The following is a 16429-nucleotide window of genomic DNA, read 5'->3' on the forward strand; positions in this document are numbered from 1 at the left end:
TCTCTCTGAACGTGGAGAAGACAAAGGAGATTGTTGTAGACTTCAGGAGAGCACACACTCAGCACGTTCCTCTGACCATCAACGGTGTGACTGTGGAGAGAGTGAGCAGCACCAAGTTCCTGGGTTCCTGGCCAAGAAATCACAACAGCGTCTCTACGTCCTCTGCAAACTGCCCCCATCATGTACACCTTCTACAGAGGCACCATCGAGAGCATCCTGACGAGCTGCATCACTTTGTGGTATGGCGCCTGCAACGCGTCCTACCGAAAGACTCTGCAACGCATAGTGAGAGCAGTTGAGAAGGTCATTGGTGTCTCTCTCCCCTCCCTCCAGGACATTTATGGAACCCGTCTCACCCGCAAAGCCCTCTGCATCACAGGTGATCCAACTCACCCATCACACAGCTTCTTCAGTCTGCTGCCATCAGGGAGGAAACTGCAGAGTCTCCAGGCCAGGACCAGCAGACTGAAGGACAGCTTCATCCATCAGGCTGTCAGGAAGCTGAACTCCCTCCCGAACTTGCCCCCCCCCCACCCCCCACACACACACACTAATTATATGATGGCATGCACTAGTCACTTTGTGCAGCATTTGTCTGCTCACTACCTCATTCAGCATGGAACTGACGTCATTCCACTACCTCATCAGTCAGTTAAATAAAATAACTGCTCTTGAGCCCTTTGTCACTTGTCACTTTAATCAGACTTAATAAGGGATTTTTTTTTGCACTAAAAATATTTTATCTGCACTGTTGTTCACTTCATTGATTTGCACTATATCTGTCATTTGCCTTGCGCTGCTTTATTTAACTTTATTTTAAATTTTATTATATGCCCTTTTTTTGTATACATTTCCTTATTGTATAGTTGTATCTACATTTTGTATTTGATCTAGATTTTTAGGCTTTAATGTTAATTTTATCTGTATGTACCGGGTCTGAGAGTAACGCAATTCGATTCTCTGTGTATGTACATGTGGAAATTGACAATAAAGCAGACTTGAACTTGAACTCAGTATAAAAAAAGTGACAGCGATAAAAAATACAAATGTAACAAATGTAATTTTGTTACATTATTATACTATAGTTACTTAGATTTTAGTTTTAATCAAAGTTTTTCTTTATTAAATGTATTTATTTTAGTACTTCGAGAACTGTTGCGTTGGCAAGTTAAATAAAAATACATTTCAGTCTTTCTATATTTTATTTCAGTTAATGCTTATTTTATTTTATTGTATATAATATATAACAATTATAGCCCTGGGTTGAGGAACTGGCAATCCTGTTTCAATCACAATCACAGTTCATATGGACCAATATCTGAGCTTTTTATCCCTACAGTGCACCATACCTTTACTGCATACATATACATGCAGACTTGCACTGTATATATATGTATATACAGTGGGTACGGAAAGTATTCAGACCCCTTTAAATTTTTCACTCTTTGTTATATTGCAGCCATATGCTTAAATCATTTAAGTTCATTTTTTCCTCATTAATGTAGACACAGCACACCATATTGACAGAAAAACACAGAATTGTTGACATTTTTTGCAGATTTATTAAAAAAGAAAAACTGAAATATCACATAGTCCTAAGTATTCAGAGCCTTTGCTGTGACACTCATATATTTAACTCAGGTGCTGTCCATTTCTTCTGATAATCCTTGAGATGGTTCTACACCTTCATTTGAGTCCAGCTGTGTTTGATTATACTGATTAGACTTTATTAGGAAAGCAACACACCTGTCTATATAAGACCTTACAGCTCACAGTGCATGTTAGAGCAAATCAGAATCATGAGGTCAAAGGAACTGCCTGAAGGGCTCAGAGACAGAATTGTGGCAAGGCACAGATCTGGCCAAGGTTACAAAAAAAATCTGCTGCACTTAAGGTTCCTAAGAGCACAGTGGCCTCCATAATCCTTAAATGGAAGACGTTTTGGATGACCAGAACCCTTCCTAGAGCTGGCCGTCCTGCCAAACTAAGCTATCCAGGGAGAAGAGCCTTGGTGAGAGAGGTAAAGAAGAACCCAAAGATCACTGTGGCTGAGCTCCAGAGATGCAGTCGAGAAATGGGAGAAAGTTGTAGAAAGTAAACCATCACTGCAGCCCTCCAGCATTCGGTGGCTTTATGGCAAAGTGGCCTGACGGAAGCCTCTCCTCAGTGCAAGACACATGAAAGACACATTTTTAGTTTACTAAAAAACACTTGAAGGACTCTGGTCTGATGAGACCAAGATATAACTTTTTGGCCTTAATTCTAAGTGGTATGTGTGGAGAAAACCAGGCACTGCTCATCACCTGTCCAATACAGTCCCAACAGTGAAGCATGGTAGTGGTAGCAGCTGTGGGGGTGTTTCTCAGCTGCAAGGACAGGGCGATTGGTTGGAAACCTTCTCCAGAGTGCTCAGGATCTCAGACTGGGCCGAAGGTTCACCTTCCAACAAGACAATGACCCTAAGCACACAGCTAAAATAACAAAGGAGTGGCTTCATAACAACTCTGTAACTGTTCTTGAATGGCCCAGCCAGAGCCCTGACTTAAACCCAATTGAGCATCTCTGGAGAGACATGAAAATGGCTGTCCACCAACGTTTACCATCCAACCTGACAGAACTGGAGAGGATCTGCAAGGAGGAATGGCAGAGGATCCCCAAATGCAGGTGTGGAAAACTTATTGCATCTTTCCCAAAAAGACTCATGGCTGTATTAGATCAAAAGGGTGCTTCTACTAAATACTGAGCAAAGGGTCTGAATACTTAGGACCATGTGATATTTCAGTTTTTCTTTAATAAATGTGCAAAAATGTCAACAATTATGTGTTTTTCTGTCAATATAGGGTGCTGTGTGTACATAATTGAGGAAAAAATGATCTTAAATGATTTTAGCAAATGGTTGCAATATAACAAAGAGTGAAACATTTAAGGGAGTCTGAATACTTTCCGTACCCACTGTATATGTATATATATATATATATATATATATATAAACCCAATTCCAAAAGTTGGGACACTGTACAAATTGTGAGAAGCAAAGGTAAAAAAATGAGTGGAATAATTTACAAATCTCATGAACTTATATTTTATTCACAATAGAAAATAGATAACATATCAAATGTTGAAAGTGAGACATTTTGAAATGTCATGCCAAATATTGGCTCATTTTGCATTTCATGAGAGCTACACATTACAAAAAGGTTGGCACAGGTAGCAATAAGAGGCCGGAAAAGTTAAATGTACATTTAAGGAACAGCTGGAGGATCAATTTGCAACTTATTAGGTCAATTGGCAACATGATTGGGTATAAAAAAAGCTTCTCAGAGTGGCAGTGTCTCTCAGAAGTCAAGATGGGCAGAGGATCACCAATTCCCCCAATGCTGCGGTGAAAAATAGTGGAGCAATATCAGAAAGGAGTTTCTCAGAGAAAAATTGCAAAGCGTTTGAAGTTATAGTCATCTACAGTGCATAATATCATCCAAAGATTCAGAGAATCTGGAACAATCTCTGTGCGTAAGGGTCAAGGCCGGAAAACCATACTTTCAAGGTTCTGCCCTGGCAGCCCTATCTGTGTTGTCTTTGTTTAATGTTTCTTTGTTTGTCTTGTGTCACATTGCTTTGTCTATGTTTATGCCTGCAATGTGTTCTTGTGGTCCCACCTCCTTGTTTCTCTTGGTCAGGAACTCTCGTTTAGGCATTGTCTTCTCCTCGTCTCTGTAATTGTGCTCACCTGATCCTCGTGTACTTCCCTCCCTTTATATTGTAGTGTTTTTCTTTGTGTGGTTGTTGGTTCGTCTTGTGCCATAGAGACAGTAACGTATTTGCTGCTCTATAGTTCAGTCTTGCCCTGTTACTGTGTATCCTTATTGTAGTTTTTGCTCTTGATTTTTCTGTTTTTTATTATTTTTGGTTTAGCTACTTAGTAGTCTTATTTATAGTTGTATTGTAATATTATCTTTAGTTATTCATCAGTCTTGTTTTTTTTCTCTTGAACCGTTTAGATTTCACTTTAGATATTTTTTAGTTTAAATTGTACTTATACACTCACCTAAAGGATTATTAGGAACACCATACTAATACTGTGTTTGACCCCATTTCACCTTCAGAACTGCCTTAATTCTACGTGGCATTGATTCAACAAGGTGCTGAAAGCATTTTTTAGAAATGTTGGCCCATATTGATAGGATATCTTCTTGCAGTTGATGGAGATTTATGGGATGCACATCTAGGGCACGAAGCTCCCGTTCCACCACATCCCAAAGATGCTCTATTGGGTTGAGATCTGTTGACTGTTGGGGGCATTTTAATACAGTGAACTCATTGTCATGTTCAAGAAACTAATTTGAAATGTTTCGAGCTTCGTGACATGGTGCATTATCCTGCTGGAAGTAGCCATCAGAGGATGGGTACATGGTCAGAAACAATGCTCAGGTAGGCCGTGGCATTTAAACGATGCCCAATTGGCACTAAGGGGCCTAAAGTGTGCCAAGAAAACATCCCCCACACAATTACACCACCACCACCAGCCTGCACAGTGATAACAAGGCATGATGGATCCATGTTCTCATTCTGTTTACGCCAAATTCTGACACTACCATCTGAATGTCTCAACAGAAATCGAGACCCATCAGACCAGGCAACCTTTATTCCAGTCTTCAACTGTCCAATTTTGGTGAGCTCGTGCAAATTGTAGCCTCTTTTTCCTATTTGTAGTAGAGATGAGTGGTACCCGGTGGGGTCTTCTGCTGTTGTAGCCCATCCGCCTCAAGGTTGTGCATGTTGTGGCTTCACAAATGCTTTGCTGCATACCTTGGTTGTAACGAGTGGTTATTTCAGTCAAAGTTGCTCTTCTGTCAGCTTGAATCAGTCGACCCATTCTCCTCTGACCTCTAGCATCAACAAGGCATTTTTGCCCACAGGACTGCCACATACTGGATGTTTTTCCCTTTTCACACCATTCTTTGTAGTAAACCCTAGAAATGGTTGTGCGTGAAAATCCCAGTAACTGAGCAGATTGTGAAATACTCAGACCAGCCCGTCTGGCACCAACAACCATGCCACACTCAAAATTGCTTAAATCACCTTTCTTTCCCATTCTGACATTCAGTTTGGAGTTCAGGAGATTGTCTTGACCAGGACCACACCCCTAAATGCATTGAAGCAACTGCCATGTGATTGGTTGATTAGATAATTGCATTAATGACAAATTGAACAGGTGTTCCTAATAATCCTTTAGGTGAGTGTATGACTGCCATCAATTCGTAGCAGTGAATGAAGAGGTATCATATCGATCATAAGTGCAGTATGGAGTACCTCAAGGCTCAGTACTAGGGCAGCTACTCTTCACGCTTTATATGTTACCCTTGGTAGATATCATCAGGAAACATGGTGTTAGCTTTCACTGCTATGCTAATGATACCCAGCTATATATTTCTTCGCAGCCCGGTGAAACACACCAATTTGAAAAACTAATGGAATGCACAGTCGATATAAAAAACTGCATGACGAGTAATTTCTTACAGCTAAATTCTGAAAAAAACAGAGGTGTTAATTATAGGACCTAAAAACTCTGCATGTATTAACATAGAACACTTTCTAAGACATGGTGGCTGCTCTGTCAATTCTTCGTCATCAGTTAGGAATCTAGGTGTGCTATTTGATAGCAATCTTTCCTTAGAAACCCACGTTTTTAGCATTTGTAAAACTGCATTTTTCATCTGAAAAATATATCTAAATAACGGCCTATGCTCTCAATGTCAAATTTAGAAATGTTAATCCATGCATTTATGTCCTCAAGGTTAGATTATTGTAATGCTTTATTGGGTGGTTGTTCTGCACGCTTAGTAAACAAACTACAGCTAGTCAAAAATGCAGCAACAAGAGTTCTTACTAGAACCACGAAGTATGACAATATTAGCCCGGTCCTGTCAACACTGCACTGGCTCCCTATCAAACATTGTATAGATTTTAAAATATTGCTTATTACCTATAAAGCCCTGAATGGTTTAGCACCTCGCTATTTGAATGAGCTCCTGTTACATTATAATCCCCCACGTCCGCTGCATTCTCAAAACTCAGGCAATTTGATTATACCTAGAATATCAAAATCAACTGCGGGCGGCAGATCCTTTTCCTATTTGGCGCCTAAACTCTGGCATAACCTACCTAATATTGTTCTGGAGGCAGACACACTCTTGAAGTTTAAATCTAGATTAAAGACAGATCTCTTTAACCTGGTTTACACATAACATACTAATATGCTTCTAATATCCAAATCCGTTAAAGGAATTCTAGGCTGCATTAATTCGGTAAACCAGAACCGTGAACACTTCCCATACACCTGATGTACTTGCTAATATTAGTCTGTTTTTCTCTTATTCCGAGGTCACCGTAGCCACCAGATCCAGTCCGTATCCAGATCAGAGGGTCACTGCAGTCACCCGGATCCAGTACATATCCAGACTAGATGGTGGATCGGCACCTAGAAAGGACCTCTACATCCCTGAAAGTGAAAGTGAAGTGAAGTGACATTCAGCCAAGTATGGTGACCCATACTCAGAATTTGTGCTCTGCATTTAACCCATCCGAAATGCACACACACAGAGCAGTGAACACACACACACACTGTGAACACACACCCAGAGCAGTGGGCAGCCATTTATGCTGCGGCGCCCGGGGAGCAGTTGGGGGTTCGATGCCTTGCTCAAGGGCACCTAAGTCGTGGTATTGAAGGTGGAGAGAGAGCTGTACATGCACTCCCCCCACCCACAGTTCCTGCCGGCCCGGGACTCGAACTCACAACCTTTTGATTGGGAGTCCGACTCTCTAACCATTAGGCCACGACTTCCCTAAAAAAAAAATGGAGCAGTGGGCAGCCATTTATGCTGCGGCGCCCGGGGAGCAGTTGGGGGTTCGATGCCTTGCTCAAGGGCACCTCAGTCGTGGTATTGAAGGTGGAGAGAGAACTGTACATGCACTCCCCCCACCCACAAATCCTGCCGGCCCAGGACTCGAACTCACAACCTTTTGATTGGGAGTCCGACTCTCTAACCATTAGGCCACAACTTCCCCAAAGACAGCGGAGACCAGGACATCTAGAGCCCCAGATACAGATCCCCTGTAAAGACCTTGTCTCAGACGACCACTACGACAAGACCACAGGAAACAGATGATTCTTCTGCACAATCTGACTTTGCTGCAGCCTGGAATTGAACTGCTGGTTTCATCTGGTCAGAGGAGAACTGGCCCCCCAACTGAGCCTGGTTTATCCCAAGGTTTTTTTCTCCATTCTGTCACCGATGGAGTTTTGGTTCCTTGCTGCTGTCGCCTCTGGCTTGCTTAGTTGTGGTCACTTCATCTACAGCGATATCGTTGACTTGATTGCAAATGAATGCACAGACACTATTTAAACTGAACAGAGATGACCGATTTGTTCAAAAAGTGGATTAATTCAGTTAGGAAACACCTCCTCAGTGTGTTTCTCAAAGACGCAATTAGTGCTGTTACTGCTGTAGCTTAGTTTTAAACTTTTTTCGTTGGTGAAATAGAGCTAAAACAGGCAATATGGTGCCTCAAATGCACTTAATATTAACTTCTTTTTTATTCAATTTTTATTTATGCTAATATCTGGAGAACATCTGCACTCTTAGTATGATGTTATATCAGATTAACTATATTAAATGAAATAAACCGACCAGTGGCGGCTCGTGAATTTTAAAATAGAGGAGGCAAACTAATTGTATTGGTCTGGGGATCCCTGCCAGTTGTTGTTATTATTATTATTATTATTATTTGCTTAACCACTTTAAAATGGCTTTTTGGCAGCTTTTAGTCAGAAACCGTAAAGAAAATATATACAATATCGCTACTCATTATAAATACTTGGTAAATTATCAGGCCAGCCGCTCCGGGATACGTTCAAACCATAGACTTTATAAAAACAGGTTCAAACTACCGTAATAGCATCTTATTTATGTCTCTATGATGGTTGGTTGATATTCCAGAAGGGAGGCTAGCCTCCTCTATGATGTTACTTTTCTCGGCACTCCTCAGCTCTGAAAGTGAACACTCGATGCTGATTGGTTCCCTTGGCCTCCCCCTCCCCTTCTATTTCACTTAGCGGTTGTAATTACATCAGAAGATTCAGCACATTCGCGATAGAAAAGCGGAGCTTTCATGTAATGGTATTACAACTGTGATATTACAAAAAAATATATACATTCTGAGACATGAACTGAAATGAATAGTGAATTTTATTAACATGAAATCTTCCTAATTTTCACCTCAAAATTTGGGGGAACTGTGCCTCCCCTGCCTCACCTGACAAGCCGCCACTGAAACCAACTAAATCATAGTGAACGCGGGAAAATCTAAATGCGCACCCACACTAGTCTAATCTAACGGACAAGACTTGTATATGCGTAAACTATGGGTGTGTGTAAGACGTTATTAAACAAGCTAGGTAAACGCCTGTATAAAATGCCTGTTATAATTGCTAACAACGCAGACTACATCGGTGACAAAAGAAAATTGGTACACAATAATATTTTTTGGCATCATCTATATTAAAGAGAAAATAATCACGTCATCCGATGTTTAAATTGAATAAATTAAGCTAGATTTATGGTGTTCCACAACAACTGAAACACGTTGTTTTCTCGCACCGGACTGTGTGTGTGTCAGTGGTGGTGAGGTAAAAGGGGAGCAGGCAGTGGACCAAAGCACTGTGAGGCAAAGCAGGGGGAACTCGAGATGTTTAAAACTTTTTTTTGTTGTTGCTCAGTTTGCATTTGTATTGTTTTACTACTTACACAATTAGTTTAACTATATATCATTATATTATTTACAATACGCATATTTCAATTATATTTTAGGGGGGGACAACCCTCAGATAGGGAGGGTCCGGACGCCCCCGCGATTTCCGCCTATGGTTGTGTGGTGCCTTGTGTATTTGTTTGTGCTGTGTGTTCCCTCCAATCCTGCTCTACCAGCCTGAAACTCCCTGCCTGTTGGTCCCCCATGCTGCCTGCCAATCAAGCCAGGTGCTGAGAAGCTTATCCCTAATACTGCCTGCTTTGAGCCCCTAAACTCGAATTGCATGTTCTGCAGTTCTCCACTCTGGATTTCTCCCCATCCTTCCACCCAGATTTGACCAACGACTTATCCCAGACTGTCTACCTCTCAGGGCACTCATCTCTCCCTGCTGGTTGGAGCTGTCCTAAGATTGTCCACCCCTGTGCTGTGAACTTGTGTTTTCAATAAACCTTGTTTCACTCAATAAACCTTGTTTCACTCACTCTGCATTTGGCACTGCATCAGATATAGGAATGCTACTGTAATGGAAATCACAACATGGGCTCAGGAATACTTCCAGAAAACATTGTCGGTGAACACAATCCACCGTGCCATTTGCAGTTGCCGGCTTAAACTCTATAGGTTAAAAATTTAAGCCATATCTAAACATGATCCAGAAGTGCAGCCATTTTCTCTAGGGCAAGGCTCATTTAAAATGGACTGTGGCAAAGTGGAAAACTGTTCTGTGGTCCGACGAAAGTTCTTGAATTTCTTTTTGGAAAACCGGGACACCATGTCATCTGGACTAAAGAGGACAAGGACAACCCAAGTTGTTATCAGCGCTCAGTTCAGAAGCCTGCATCTCTGATGGTATGGGGTTGCATGCGTGTGGCATGGGCAGCTTACACATCTGGAAAGGCACAATCAATTCTGACAACATCTGCTCCCATCCAGACATTGTCTCTTTCAGGGAAGACCTTGCATTTTCCAACATGATAATGCCAGACCACATACTGCAACAATTACAACATCATGCCTGCGTAGAATAAGGATCCGGGTACTGAAATGGCCAGCCTGCAGTCCAGATCTTTCACCCATAGAAAATATTTGAAGACCTAAGACAGTTGAGCAACTAGAAGCCATGAAGTCTTGTCTTCTTAGACAAGAATGGGACAACATTCCTATTCCTAATCTTGAGCAACTTGTCTCCTCAGTCCCCAGACGTTTGCAGACTGTTATAAAAAGAAGAGGGGGTGCCACACAGTGGTAAACATGGCATTGTCCCAACTTTTTTGAGATGTGTTGATGCCATGAAATTTAAAATCAACTTATTTTTCCCCTTAAAATTATACATTTTCTCATTTTAAACATTTGATATGTCACTTATGTTGTATTCTGAATAAAATGTTGAAATTTGAAACCTTCACATCATTGCATTCGGTTTTTATTCACAATTTGTACAGTGTCCCAACATTTTTGGAATCTGGTTTTTATATATATATCACATCTGACAAATGAACAAGTGACAGGGAAAACGAGAGAACACAGTCAGATGAGCACATGGCCAACAGAACTGAGGTCATGTGGGTTTTGTTTCTGGAGCATACATCCAGGATCCCACACCAGAATTATAAACGCAAATGTCAGGATCCTGACATTATGCAGAAACAAAACCCACAAGACACAACACAGAACCAAAAACAGAAAGTGTTACACAAGTGATGGGATCCGGAAACTAACATTCGAATGAAAACCAAACAAGAGTGTTGGGATCCTGAAAAGCAGCATTTTTATCTTGTTGTGACTTTTTTATGTCATGTAAAGTAGTAAAATATTAATGGTAATAAACTACATTTGCATAAGAATATGATAATTCATTTTGGTTAATTATCTTAATATTTAAACACTAAATGCTAGCAACTCAGTTGAATTACTTATACAGAGCCTTCAAAAAATAAATAAATTAATAAATAACTGAGGGGATGTAAACTGAATTTAAAGATTTCACAAGAAAATTCCTTTTTTAAAAATATAACCAAAGATATCAAATCTATAATTACTGAAGATGTCTTTAAACTGTGCACATTGATTTTGAGCTTCATGTGTGTGCATATACTCACAGGTTCACCCTGGTACCATGCAGGGTTAAATCTCTCATCAGCTTTCAAACTGAAAGAGGCATTGCGAGTGACATCATACATCTTATTGTCCACAATTCCATGGGATTCCGGATATAGACCCTGCAAACGAAAAACATTATTTCACTCGTTAGAAAACAGGAGCAAAGCAAAATAACTTGTAATGTCTGAACAGCAACCACTGGAACTAAGAGTAATTGACTAAGTTAGCCATTTTTTCATAGGAACTGCAAAAAAAATTGGTGGCAGAACTACTGAAGAGCAATTGTGGCTTAATTTCTACCTGACACTCACTGTCACTATGGTGTAATGATTTGGGAAGGTCTTGGTGGGATAAGCAGGTCGCATATACGGCGTAGAGGTCCCACATTTCCCTGAAGAGACAAGATGAGATTAACCAGCGAATCTTAACCTGTTTTTACATTAGTTTAAACAAGTGGTTCACAACCAGGGGGCCAGGACCCATTAGTGAGCTTCAGAAACCTTCCAAATGTGCTTTAAGATTATTTAAAATGATTCAAAATAAGACCAACCAACCATTAAACTTTGAAAATAAATAATTTTTTTTAGCTGACATTTGATTCGTTATTTAAACACAGTGCTAAATGTTAAGACATTTTAAAGGCAACATAACACACAGTTTATGACAATCTCAAATTAATCTTGAGTACCTACAGAGTACTATTGCAGCCTTCATATCTCCGAAGAGTCTTTAGTTTTATCAGATTTATAAAAGACAGATGTACCTTTTCTCTCCGAAAACAGCTGATTTTTTTTTTTCTTAGCGTACACCTAACAGATATGACAGATCTAATTCTCAGGCCAGGGTCAGGCTCTGAGTGAATGTGACATACTGAGTTTGCTGATGACAGGAAGCAGGCTGCTGTATGCTTTCATGTATCCTGCCCTGAATCCATCCAGAGACACCAGAAGCAGCGGCGGTTTAGAAAACCTACAGAAAAAGATGACGGTTTTTAGAAATGCTTGTCATGACTTGGAAAAAGTAGCTTCCCTTTTCAGTTGAAGTACCCATGGGTAAAAATAGCAATAGGAAACTTGAGCAGGGTTTCACCCAGAGAACAGCAGATGTTGATGTATGTCTCCAGCCAAAGCCCAAAACAACCTGTCCCTCCCAAAACACCAAATACTCCAACCAGACCAATGAGGAAGAACATGTTTTCGGTCTTGAATTACTGCAAAAACTCTCAATAAGAAACAAGCTAGCATCATGCATGGTCTAACTTTTAATATTATTAAATGTATTTTCTATTTATTCTCATTTTTTCATTAAGCCTTTATCTGTTTTTGCATGAGTGATTTAATAGACTCTTTAGCTTACTGTAGATGTCCTTGCAATGACAACATTATGTTATGGTAACAGTCCTGTCTGCTTACACACAACTCCCATAGTGCATTTCAAAACATTACAAATAATATACAGTACAGACCAAAAGTTTGGACACACCTTCTCATTCAAAGAGTTTTCTTTATTTTCATGACTATGAAAATTGTAGAGTCACACTGAAGGCATCAAGGGCTATTTGACCAAGAAGGAGAGTGATGGGGTGCTGCGCCAGATGACCTGGTCTCCACAGTCACCGGACCTGAACCCAATCGAGATGGTTTAGGGGTGAGCTGGACCGCAGACAGAAGGCAAAAGGCCCAACAAGTGCTAAGCATCTCTCGGGGAACTCCTTCAAGACTGTTGGAAGACCATTTCAGGTGACTACCTCTTGAAGCTCATCAAGAGAATGCCAAGAGTGTGCAAAGCAGTAATCAAAGCAAAAGGTGGCTACTTTGAAGAACCTAGAATATGACATATTTTCAGTTGTTTCACACTTTTTTGTTATGTATATAATTCCACATGTGTTAATTCATAGTTCCTCTTCAGGAACTCGAGCTGCGTCGAAAGCGCTTTGGGGAACGCGTTCAGCGTACGCGACTCTGAATATCGTGTGTAATCAGTCCAATGGAAGGGCGTGACGTCACCGACGTGGTGACGTAAGCGACCAGGAAGCTATAAAAGCACGTGCCACGCAGCTGGCGTCAGCTTCGCGTCTTTCAGCAAGCGCTCTGTGTGTGAATGTCATTTGTCCGTCTTGTGAGTCTTATTTACTGTTGTCTGTCCAGTTAAAAGAGCTCCTAGACATGCCAAAAAGCAAGGCGAAAGTTAAGCACTCAGATGGCGATTCCAAATCGCGTTATAGGCTGTGTGTTCCTCCCTGCCCGAGATACATAACGGGTGGGGATACACACAACCTGTGCGTGGTTTGCCTGGGTTCGAAGCACGCTGAGTCGGCTCTCGAGGGGGCCAACTGCCCGCACTGTGAGCGAATGTCGGTGCGGCTGCTTCGTTGCCGGAGGGCCCTCTTTGAGGAGGGGGCCTTCGCCAGCGTTCCCCGCGGTGCTGGTCCCGCTTCTGCCGAGGCAGAACGGCGGCTGCACTCGTGGGGTTCGCAAGTCGATCTGGTGGAGGGAATGGAGACGGGCCAGTCCCTATCTCCTTCCACTTCTGCCAGATCCGGCACCTAATCCCTAGAGTCAGAAGCATGCACAGCGGTTCCTTCCACTCAGGGTGAGGGATCGACGCTCCGCCTCTCCTCTCCGAGGAGGTCGATGTGGAGTCGCTCGATAGGGATTCGCCACCCCACTCGCTACAGTATGAGGAGCTCTTAGAGGTGGTTACTCGCGCGGTGGCCAAATTAAGTATCGATTGGCCCGCCAAAAAGTCTACTGAACCGCAGATAAGCAAGCTGGATGAACGCTTCCTTCGCGCGAGTCAGCCACCTCCCAGCCGGGGCCTTCCATTCTTTCCCGACCTGCATGATGAGATCGCCAGGTCGTGGAAACGTCCATTCTCGGCCCGCCTCTACATCCCCTCGTCTGATTACTACGGAAATGTAGTGGGGATGGGGGAGCACGGTTATAGAGCGATCCCCCGGGTGGAACAGACGCTTGCGAGCTATCTGTCCCCTGGCGCGGCATCGTCTCTAAAGGCCCTGGCATTGCCCTCAAAGCCACTAAGAACAACTTCGGCTTTGGTGGGCAAAGGGTATGCGGCTGCAGGTCAGGCTGGTGCGTGTCTGCACACCATGGCGGTGTTACAGGCGTACCAGGCCGACCTGCTTAAGGAGCTAGACGAGGGAGAGGAGATCAAGTCCCATGATATCTCTGAGTTAAGAAGGACCGCTGATCTCTCCCTCCACGCCACCAAGGAGACCGCCCGAGCGATTGGGCGGTCCATGGCAGCTATGGTGGCCGCGGAGAGGCACTTATGGTTGACCCTGTCCGATATGAAAGAACGGGACAGGGTCTGCCTCATGGATGCCCCAATCCAGCCGACTGGCCTGTTCGGCGACGCAGTTAATTCTGTCGACGACAGGTTCCAGGAGGCCCGCAAACAGGCGGCGGCGTTCCATAAGTTCCTCCCTCGTCGCTTCCTCGGGGCATCTGGGAAGGAGATGCCCCAGCCGCACCCTAGCTCCTCACACCGCGAGGCCCAGAAACAGAGCGTCGCCTCTAGGCCGAGGTCTTCTAAGCCCAAATTAGATCTAAGGGCGGTTATCGAAGCTAAGAAGTCCTCGGCCAAGAAACCCTGACGCCAATGGCCCGGGGTTTCAGAGGGCAGTCCACGGTGCCCGTCCCACCTCAGTGCCCTCTAGTGGTCGTTCTGCCAACCCTGCCAGTGCTCCAGGGCGCAGCGGCCCCGGGCGAGCATCGTTCTCAGTATCCTCCGCCCGTGCGCGTAGCGGGGCTGGGACGCTCGCCGCCCCTGCGGGGGTCTCTTACACCAGAGGTCAGTCTCGAGAGACTGATTCCCTTAGTAGATTATTTAGCAGCGTGGAAACTACTGCCAAATGTATCTCGTTGGGTCCTGCATATAGTAGAAAAAGGCTACCGCATTCAGTTCGGCTCTGTGCCGCCTATATTCAACGGGGTCGTTCACACGATAGTGGGCCCCATGCAGGGTCTGGTTATGGAACAGGAAGTGAAAACCCTATTAGAGAAGGGGGCCATCGAGGTGGTCCCTCCTCAGGACAGGGAGTCCGGATTTTACAGCCGGTATTTCATAGTTCCAAAGAAGGATGGGGGGCTGCGTCCAATTATAGACTTGAGGGTCTTAAATCGTTCAGTTATGAGACTGAAGTTCAGAATGCTCACAATCAAGCATGTTGTAGCTCAGATCAGGTCCGAGGACTGGTTTGTCACGATAGATCTCAAAGACGCATATTTTCACATCTCCATCCTTCCACAACACAGGAAGTTTCTGAGGTTCGCTTTCGGGGGCGAAGCCTACCAATATCGAGTACTTCCCTTTGGCCTCGCACTCTCACCCCGCACGTTCACGAAGTGTGTAGATACGGCTCTGGCCCCCCTGCGCATGCAGGGCATCCGCATTCTCAATTATATCGACGATTGGTTGATTTTAGCTCAGTCAGAGCAGATTGCGGTTCGACATCGAGATGTCGTTCTCGCATATATGGGGGAGCTGGGTTTGAGACTGAACGCCAAGAAGAGTGTACTTTCTCCGGTTCAGAGAACCACCTATCTAGGCGTAGTAAGGCACGATTGTCCCCTGCTCGTATCGAGTCGATCCTCATCTCAGTCAAGAGAGTCAGAGAAGGCCAGTCACTCACTGTCAAACAATTTCAGAGATTGTTGGGTCTGATGGCAGCTGCGTCCAACGTGATACCTCTTGGCCTGCTGTACATGAGATCCCTACAGTGGTGGCTCAAGACCAAGGGATTTTCCCCCGAGGGGCAATCCGCTTCGCACTATCAAGGTCACGCGGCGCTGCCTCCGTGCCTTAGACATGTGGAAGAAACCTTGGTTCTTGAATCAGGGCCCGGTGCTGGGAGCTCCTTGTCGCCGTGTGACACTAGCGACGGACGCGTCCCTCACCGGCTGGGGTGCGGTCATGAGTGGCCACCCTGCCCGTGGTCTGTGGAGCGATCGCCATCTAACATGGCATATCAATTGTCTAGAAATGCTAGCAGTTTATCGTGCACTGAAGCACTTCCTCCCAGACCTGAGAGGTCACCATGTGTTGGTGCGCACCGGCAACACATCAGTGGTCTCTTACATCAACCACCAGGGAGGTCTGCGTTCGCACCCTTTGTACAAGCTGGCGCACCAGATCCTGGTGTGGTCCCAGAGCAAACTCCTCTCATTAAGAGCAGTATATATTCCTGGGAAGTTAAATATGGGAGCAGACATACTGTCGAGGCAGGGGCCGAGGCCCGGGGAATGGAGACTTCACCCACGGGTGGTAGATCAGATATGGAGAGTGTTTGGCAGGGCTCAAGTAGACCTTTTTGCGTCACAATTTCCCCTCTGGTTCTCTCTAGTTCATCCAGCTCCTCTGGGACTGGACGCTATGGTACAGACCTGGCCGAGGCTTCGTCTGTACGCATTTCCCCCTATCGCTCTGCTCCTGGGAGTTCTGGCGAGAGTACGCCGGGACGGGGTCCGTCTGTTATTAGTAGCCCCGTTCTGGCCGG

At 44.0% G+C, this 16429-nt stretch overlaps 1 protein-coding gene across 1 annotated transcript in view; it reads right to left on the reverse strand.

The window, feature by feature from the left end:
- The window catches only part of LOC132092710 (ectonucleotide pyrophosphatase/phosphodiesterase family member 1-like), an 80596-nt gene that overhangs the window by 49956 nt on the left and 14211 nt on the right, over positions 1–16429 (reverse strand). The window contains exons 6-8 of the mRNA XM_059499064.1: positions 11783–11880; positions 11223–11302; positions 10911–11030 (exon numbers count right to left, since the gene is read on the reverse strand). Coding sequence (XP_059355047.1) covers positions 10911–11030; positions 11223–11302; positions 11783–11880 — 298 coding nt within the window. The remainder of the gene's footprint in view (positions 1–10910; positions 11031–11222; positions 11303–11782; positions 11881–16429) is intronic.

Source organism: Carassius carassius, chromosome 18 (genome assembly GCF_963082965.1).
Source record: "Carassius carassius chromosome 18, fCarCar2.1, whole genome shotgun sequence".
NCBI lineage: Eukaryota > Metazoa > Chordata > Actinopteri > Cypriniformes > Cyprinidae > Carassius > Carassius carassius.